This window comes from Halichoerus grypus, chromosome 2 (genome assembly GCF_964656455.1).
Source record: "Halichoerus grypus chromosome 2, mHalGry1.hap1.1, whole genome shotgun sequence".
Taxonomy (NCBI): domain Eukaryota; kingdom Metazoa; phylum Chordata; class Mammalia; order Carnivora; family Phocidae; genus Halichoerus; species Halichoerus grypus.
In genome coordinates this window covers 164,453,157-164,460,695 of record NC_135713.1, presented here as the reverse complement: position 1 = coordinate 164,460,695, position 7,539 = coordinate 164,453,157, and the positions used below count along the sequence as shown (strand labels likewise).

General features: G+C 60.6%; 1 protein-coding gene across 5 annotated transcripts; it reads left to right on the top strand.

Annotated features, from left to right (window-relative positions):
• Positions 1–190: 190 nt before the first annotated feature.
• Positions 191–6,703, top strand: SERPINF2 (serpin family F member 2). 5 transcript variants are annotated; one of them, XM_078068077.1, is made up of 11 exons: positions 239–282; positions 666–874; positions 1,485–1,551; positions 1,694–1,732; positions 1,854–1,916; positions 2,210–2,411; positions 2,905–3,048; positions 3,197–3,400; positions 3,872–4,014; positions 4,779–4,983; positions 5,624–6,703. In XM_078068077.1, the coding sequence occupies exons 3-11, from the start codon at positions 1,489–1,491 to the stop codon at positions 6,034–6,036; spliced, it is 1,476 nt and encodes a 491-aa protein (XP_077924203.1). In that variant the 5' UTR covers positions 239–282; positions 666–874; positions 1,485–1,488; the 3' UTR covers positions 6,037–6,703. The 5 variants fall into 5 exon arrangements, with proteins under 5 accessions (XP_035946965.1, XP_077924203.1, XP_077924202.1 ...); XM_078068076.1 differs by having other exon boundaries at positions 276–329; XM_036091072.2 differs by lacking the exon at positions 666–874 and having other exon boundaries at positions 191–282.
• Positions 6,704–7,539: the final 836 nt, after the last annotated feature.

Sequence of the window (7,539 nt, the reverse complement as noted above, 5' to 3'; positions counted from 1 at the left end):
AGGCTTGGGGGGGGGGATCCAAATCCACAGGGGCTCCAGGTGGCTGTCTCAGGATTAGATACCCTGGTGGGAATGGGGCTTCCGGCCCCAATATCAATGTTTAACCGGATGTGCAGGTCAATATTTACCAGAAGAGAAAGCAATCTGAACAGGGGTTGGCTGAGAGCAAAGGTCCTGGTGGGAGGGGAGGGCTCAGCTGGGCTGGCTGGAGCCTGAGCAGTGTGGGGAGTACCCAAGTGGGGCCAGAGGGACACTGTGTGCAGCAGCGAGGAGCCTGCAGAGGTACGAGGGGAGGGGTGGCTTGACCTGCTCTTTGGGCAGGAGAGGAGGTAAGAGCTGTCCATCTGGCTTAGGGGGTCTGGGGTGAATTTATTCAGAAGGCCTCTCATTTCCCAGCCTCCTGGGGTGATGAGGAGCCAAGATGGGGGTTCTGGCAGGACTCTCTCTGGGACTTGGAAAACTAGAGGTCTTTTCTTGTCAGGAAGATTCAAAAGCCCAGGTTGGAGATCAGGGGCCCTGGCCAAGGGTCCTTGCGTGTGATGGGGGTGGGGCCAGCGGTGATAGAAGGCTCCCCTGGAAGGACTGGCCCTGAGATGGGGGTGGGGTTGGAGTGTGTGGGACCTGCTCTGAGGCCAGACCAAGACCTGCCCATCCCCACCTGCCAGTCTGGCTTCCCGGAGCCGACCTGGACAGAGTGGGGGGCAAGGCCTGTGTTTCCCGTAAGTCCAAAGGTGGCTCCGTCCAGAGCCATTCATTGGGCTCCGTGGCTGGGTCAACAACGCGGCTCTCCAGCCCACCCCACCAACCCTGCTGAGACTTCAGGGACTCACAGGCCTGTCCACCCTTGTGGTCAAGACCAGACCAGCCAGAAAAGGTGGGTCTGTGGACAGCGGGTTGGACAGGAGCTCTGGGAAAGGAGCCCCAGTATACAGGAGGCTTCAGGGCAGGCTTCCCAGAAGAGGAGCCTTGGGCTGGGCTGACAAGAGCCGCATTACCGAGTGCCAGGCATTGTAATCGGGCCTCACAAAGACCGCCTTATTTTGGTCCTCACAATATACCGTGGGAGGAGACAGGGACTTTTGCTACCATTTTGCAAGAAAAGGCAAAGCCCAGAGGGGTTAAAGGAGATATCTAAGGTCCTCTCGGAAGAGGCCAAGTCTGGATTCAAATCCACGGCTGACTCACAAGGCCAGGCCTTGAAGAATGAGGACTTCTTCGGTTTTGGTATTTCCCCTATGAACCAAAACATTTTCAGTGCACGAAATGTGAAAAACTGGAAAATACAGAGGGGTTGAAAACAATTCAGGGGGACCTCCCACCCCACAGAGATGGGAACCACGGCTCGTGTGTTTGGGGTGTGCGGGTGGTAGCTGGGTGTCCCCTCAGTGGGAGAAGCTCAGGATCTGCCATGCCAGGCAGCGTGGGGGTGGGCTCCCACGCAGGAGTGCGGCCCGGTGGGAACAGAGGCTTCCTGTCCTGCACAGGAACATGGTGCTGCTCCGGGGGCTCCTGGTGCTCAGCTTGTCCTGCCTGCAGGGTCCCGGCTTGCTGGTGAGCCTGGGCCTCGGTCTGGGTGGGGCCGGGAGGCAGGTGGGGCCGCACCAGGGGTCTGGGTGGGAAGAGGAGGGGGGCTGAGTCAGGGGAGGGCCTGGCTCTGAGGGGGTTCCCTCTCTTCTCATCCTTTTCTCAACAGTTGTCTCCTGCCAGCTCCATGGAGCCCTTGGACCAGCAGGTACTGGGGAGGGAGAGGCATGAGGGGGGAGGAGGGCCCCCAGGGGCCTCACCTGTGGCTCGCGCAGGGTGGGGGAACCTGTGGGAAGGGTCACACTCCATCTGCTTCCTCCCTTCTTCAGCTCAGGAGCGGGCAGACCCAGGAGAAGCTGCCCCCGCTTACCCTCCTCAAGTTGGGCAACCAGGTACAACCAGGTGGGGCTGGGGGAAGAGTGGGCGGGGTCCGAGGGAGGAGGGCCAGTCAGCAGGGGCCAGGGAACCGGGGGGGCGGGGCCCCGAGGCGGAGGCCAGAAGACAGAGGGTGGGAGGGACCAGAGGAAAGGACCGGGTCCCTCTAATGCCATTGTCCGCGTGACTGTCCCTCTCTCGTCAGGACTGGGACAAGGCCCTGCTGTTCCCAGGCACAGGGGACTCTGAAAGGGATCTTCAGCACAGAGCTGACTCCTTGACCCTCTTGACCCCTGATCTGTCCCTGTAGGAGGCCCGTGGCCATACTGTCCTGAAGAAGTCCCCAAGAGACTGCAAGGGGGCCCCAACCCCGGAGCAGACCCGCAGGTTGGCCCAGGCTATGATGGCCTTCACCACAGACCTGTTCTCCCTGGTGGCCCAAAGGTCCACCAGCCCCAACCTCATCCTGTCGCCTCTGAGCGTGGCCCTGGCACTGTCTCACCTGGCACTAGGTAGCGTGGCATCACCTGTCCAGACCAGCAGAGCTGGGAGGCCAGCAGGAACTCACTACTCCAGAGTTGACTAGTGGGTGCTTCCTCCCTCGGGGTCGCTTGGCTGTTTGGTAAAAAGGCAGATTCCTGGGCACACCTCTAGTCTCTGTGAATCAGATTCCCAGGGATGGGGCCTAAGGATATGCTTCTGGTGATTTTGATGCAAGAGTTTGATTGCTGCAATGTCTTCACTGGATGGAGGCTCTCATTGCGGGAAACCAAGGTCCAGAGAGGGAAAACAACTTGGATGGGGTGAGGTCACCCAGACGGCCAGCAGCAGAGATGAAAGTGGAACTTGGGGAGTACTGCCAGTCAGACCAGTTCAGTCGATACGGGAGGAGAATGTGTGGTGCCGGGGACACGCGCACCACGGGCGTTCAGGAGGGACTGGAGTGGGCGGCAGGGCCGGGAAAGAGCCGCCGGCCTGGGCCACAGCCCATGCGGTCCCCTCCAGGTGCTCAGAACCAGACGCTGCGGAGGTTAGAGCAGGTGCTGCATGCAGACTCAGGGCTCTGCCTGCCCCACCTGCTGAGCCGCCTCTGCCAGGACCTGGGCCCTGGGGCATTCCGATTGGCTGCCAGAATGTACCTGCAGAAAGGTAGGTGCTGCTGGCTTGGAGCTCCCCAGGTAGTGCCCTGGGGTGGACAGGGGTGATGGAGATGGGCTTGGCCTCAGGTAGCCAGTCAGAGCCTTGGTGGCTCTGGAGCTCAAGCCCCTAGGAACAGCCTGTGGTCCCTTCTGTGTAGGATTTCCCATCAAAGAGGACTTCCTGGAACAGTCAGAACAGCTCTTTGGTGCAAAGCCCATGCGCCTGACGGGAAGGAAAGGGGATGATCTGCTGAACATCAACCAGTGGGTGAAGGAGGCTACAGAAGGGAAGATTGAGGATTTCCTCTCCGAGCTGCCAGATGACACAGTGTTGCTTCTGCTCAATGCCATCCACTTCCAGGGTGTGTTCCTCCTCTCCTCAGGTCCCCCACCCCAGCAGCCCCTACTCCTGCCCTGTAGGCTGAGCTGAGCTGTGAAACCTTTGTCCTGAGGGTGTCTCTCTCCCCTCAGGGCTGGGCCAGGAGGCAGGGAGCTCTTTGGGTTGTGGCTTGGGGGAGGGTAGGAAACAGGTAACGGTGTGCCAAGGAGGGGCCCCAGGAACTGGATGAGGCTGTTGTGAAGAGAGAACCCTAGGAGGAAACCGAGTCCTGGGAGCATGGCAGGGCTCAGGAAGAACGCAAGCCCAGATTTCAAAAATGCTGCAGGGAAGAAACCTCAGATCAACTGAGTATCACCTGGCACAGTGCCCCTTGGGGTTTCGACCTCTACCTTCCGTCCCTGGAATGGGTTCTGGGTGGGATGGAGAAGAGACTGCTGGTATAGAACCTCCCCCTATCTGGGTCTACGTGGCCCCTGCCTTCTGCTGGTTATAGGTTTCTGGAGGAGCAAGTTTGATCCAAGCCTCACCCAGCGAGACAGTTTCCACCTGAATGAGCAGTTCACGGTACCAGTGGACATGATGCACGCCCGCACGTACCCCCTGCGCTGGTTCCTGCTGGAGCAGCCTGAGATACAGGTCACCCTTGATTGCCCAGGCTGGGCCTGGCCACTGGGAGGTGGCGCAGGGAGTGGGCAGGCTGTGGGACAGGCACAGGGGTGGAGGGGGGGTGTGCCCCGCCTTCCTTGCAGTCACGTCTCTGAGACAGGTGGCTCTGGAAGGTCTTGCTATGCCCCGACCCAGGGGGACTGAGGTTCTACGCTCTTGGAAATTCATGAATTTGACAAAATTATATTGGGCGTTTGCCGTGTGCCAGATACTGTCCCAGGCTCTAGAACACACCGGCACAAGGGAGACCGGGTCCCTGCTCTCGGCACGAAAGACACACAATACACGAACAAACCTAAATCACAAGATCATTTCAGATAGTGTAAGTGCTCTGAAGGTAAAAAAGAAAGTGATCAATTAGTGACTGGGGAAGGTATTTTAGATAGAGTGGTCAGAGAGCATTCTTTGAGGATGCTACCCGGGAGGGTGTCTGGCATTCTGGCCAAGGAACACCTCCAACCCACAGATCCCGGCTTAACTCTTATTTAACCTGCAAGTATGAGCTTCAAGGTCACTTCCTCCAGGAAGCCTTTCCCGATCCCCTGCCCATGTGGGGAGGTAGTGTTCCTGCACTTCACGGGTGAGGAAGTGGAGGCTCAGGGAGGCCGAACACACACCTGAGGAGAATGGACCGGCACCCCTGGTCCTTCCATCTCCGAAGCGTATGCTCGCTCAGAGCCCCACTGGTCTGGGCACTTTCTGGTCCTCATGTTGTCTCTTCTCCTCCTCTGTAGGTGGCTCATTTCCCCTTCAATAACAACATGAGCTTTGTGGTCATGATGCCCACCCACTTTGAGTGGAATGTGTCCCGGGTGCTGGCCAACGTAAGCTGGGACATCCTGCACCAGCCCTCGCTTCGAGAGAAACCCACCAAGGTCCGGCTGCCCAGGCTGCATCTCAACTACCAGTTGGACCTGGTGGCCACCCTCAGCCGGATGGGTAAGGAGGCCGGCCACGGGACAGCCCCCTAGGTCAGGCTAGGCAGAGTGCGTGGGGGGGGACACCCCCCCCGCAGTGGGTCCGAGTCAGAGCAACAGCCTTGTGTCCTGGCCTTTTTGGGGGCTTTGGGAGGTAAGAGGGCTTCCTAGGACCCCCCCCTGGGCCCTCTGTCCTGGGGTTGGCTGGGGTGGCCCAGGGAATGAGGACCTGCTCCATCCAAGACTGAGCATTGCAAACACTCTCAGGCAGGGAGCCTGGGTGGCATGTGGGCCTTAGCTGGCTGTCCCGCCAGGGGCACTGAGCTAGACACTGGGCACCCACCGCCTACGAAGACTCAGTCAAATGGAGTTGGGCAGATAAGGAATCAGGTATTTACAATTCAGCGTAAGTGATAAGACAGAGGGCTTCTCTCCAGTTCACCGAAGAAAAGGCATCTGCCCGGACTTTGGGGCAGGGGATCAGGAAAGGCTTCCTGGAGGAAGTAACCTTGAAGTGATACTTGCAGGTTAAATAAGAGTTAAGCCGCGATCTATGGGTTGGAGGTGTTCCTTGGCCGGAATACCAGACACCCTCCCAGGCAGGTCCCGGCAGCCTGTGCGGCAGAAGGCCGCTCTGACCCACCATCTCCTGCCCTGGGCAGGCCTGCAGGAACTGTTCCAGGCCCCAGACCTGCGTGGGATCTCTGACCAGAGCCTGGTGGTCTCCAGCGTGCAGCATCAGTCCACGCTGGAGCTCAGCGAGGCCGGTGTGGAGGCGGCCGCGGCTACCGGCACGGCCATGTCCCGCATGTCTCTCTCCTCCTTCAGCGTGAACCGCCCCTTTCTCTTCTTCATCCTCGAGGACACAACAAGCCTGCCCCTCTTCGTGGGCAGCGTGAGGAACCCTAACCCTAGTGCGCAGTGGGAGCGCAAGGAGCAGCAGGATTCCCCAGATGACAGGGACTACTTCCAGAACCGGAAAGCCTTCCCCCGTGGAGACAAGCCCTTCGGCCCTGACTTGAAACTCGCGCCCCCCTCAGAGGAGGATTACCCCCAACTTAATAGCCCCAAGTGAGAGGCCAGCGGCCAGCATCCCGAGTCCCTGCCTGCAACAACCTCTCCACTCCTGGGACTCTTTCCAGATGGCTTTGTGGGATTAGGGCCGGGGCCTGGGTGGGCAGTCTGGGAGCGAGAGGGAGCCATCCTCTCCCGTCCCCTCTCTGGGGGAGCTTGGGGTGCGTGGGGCCGGGACGAGGGCAGGCCTCGGGGAACCATGGGCCTTGATCCCACATCATTTCTTGCAAAGAGGCTCGGAGGCCGTCCTTGTTTGGGGCTTGGGCAGAGGGGCAGCTGTCGATCCACTCTGGTCAGGAAGGTGGGTAGATCGTTCCCGAAGCCGGCTGGGGCACTTCCACGTTTGTTTACCAGAGAGTGGGGGACAGGAGGGATTGGATACCTTGGCTGGGGCGAGGAGCCTTATCCGGCTCTGGGGGTAGGGGCCTCGCCTGGCACCTCACGGCTTCTGCCACCACCTGCCCCAGGCCCTCCAGCCTCCACCCGCCCTGATGCTCTGCCAGCCAGCCTCCCCACAGATACCAACATTGCCAGGACTCTCCCTCCTCTTCTTCCTCAGCCAGGTGTCCCAGGGCCTGCGGGAGGGAGGGCAATAGTCCCCTCAGGCTCTTTTGTAAAGTTTTTGTAGTGATTTTTACGGCACCCGAATAAAGAATGAATGGCCCTGGCTGCTTTGATGTCACTATTCTGGGCGGAGTGGGGGCAGCCCCCCCCCCCAAGGCGGGAGGAGGCCACAGGCTGCCCAGAGCCCCGCGTTGGGCCCCGAGAGCAGGCGGCCCGTCTCTGCCACGTCTGTTGTCGGCCGCTCGCCAGCCCGTCTGGGCGCAGCCCCCTCTGACCTCGCCACCCGCTCCACGGCCACCTCCACGCCAGCCCGGCTCCGTTCTCAGCCGCCTCCTCTCTCGAGGCCGCAAGCAGCCAGCAACAAGGGTGGCTCAGAATAGCGCTGGCCTCCCGGGTTGGGAGCAAACTGGCAATTAGGGAGCTTGGGGAGTTTCTAATTACAGGCCGGTCCTTCTACCAAGGGCCGCCGCCCGCCAGCCCAGGGCCGGGGGTCGGGCTGCCGGGAGCAGCGGCAGGGTTTGGGGGAGGTGGTTGGGCGCAGCTTGGCCCCGGGCTGGGGGCCGCACAGGGGTCTACGCGGGTGGGCCCGTGTCTGCGAGGCCGGGGTGTCCGTGTGAAGGGCAGTGGTCAAGAGCAAGGGCCTGGGGTGGACTCCTGCTTCTTACAGAGCAGCGGTGTGGGGAGACGGTAATACATAGAAGGAGTGAAATCGGCGGTGAGGCAGAGGGTGGGACGCGCTGTGGTGAGAAGTAGAGCAGGGAAGGCCTCCCTCAGGAGGTGGTGTGGGAGCAGAGGCCTGAAGCGGGTCAGGACAGGCGCCGTGGACCAGCTTGGGGCAGAGCTTCCCGGGCAGCGGAGTGGCAGGGGCGGAGTTCCTGGAGGGAGCATGCGCGGAAGGTTCAGGCTGAGCCGGAGATCCGCGGGGCTGGGGTGGAGGGGT

Excerpts from the sequence above, each read along its gene's own strand:
- SERPINF2 (XM_036091071.2), top strand. The coding sequence starts at position 540 with ATGGGGGTGGGGCCAGCGGTGATAGAAGGCTCCCCTGGAAGGACTGGC. Across the intron at positions 3,401-3,871 it reads CAATGCCATCCACTTCCAGG|GTTTCTGGAGGAGCAAGTTT; the intron begins GTGTGTTCCTCC and ends TGCTGGTTATAG. Across the intron at positions 4,984-5,623 it reads GGCCACCCTCAGCCGGATGG|GCCTGCAGGAACTGTTCCAG; the intron begins GTAAGGAGGCCG and ends TGCCCTGGGCAG.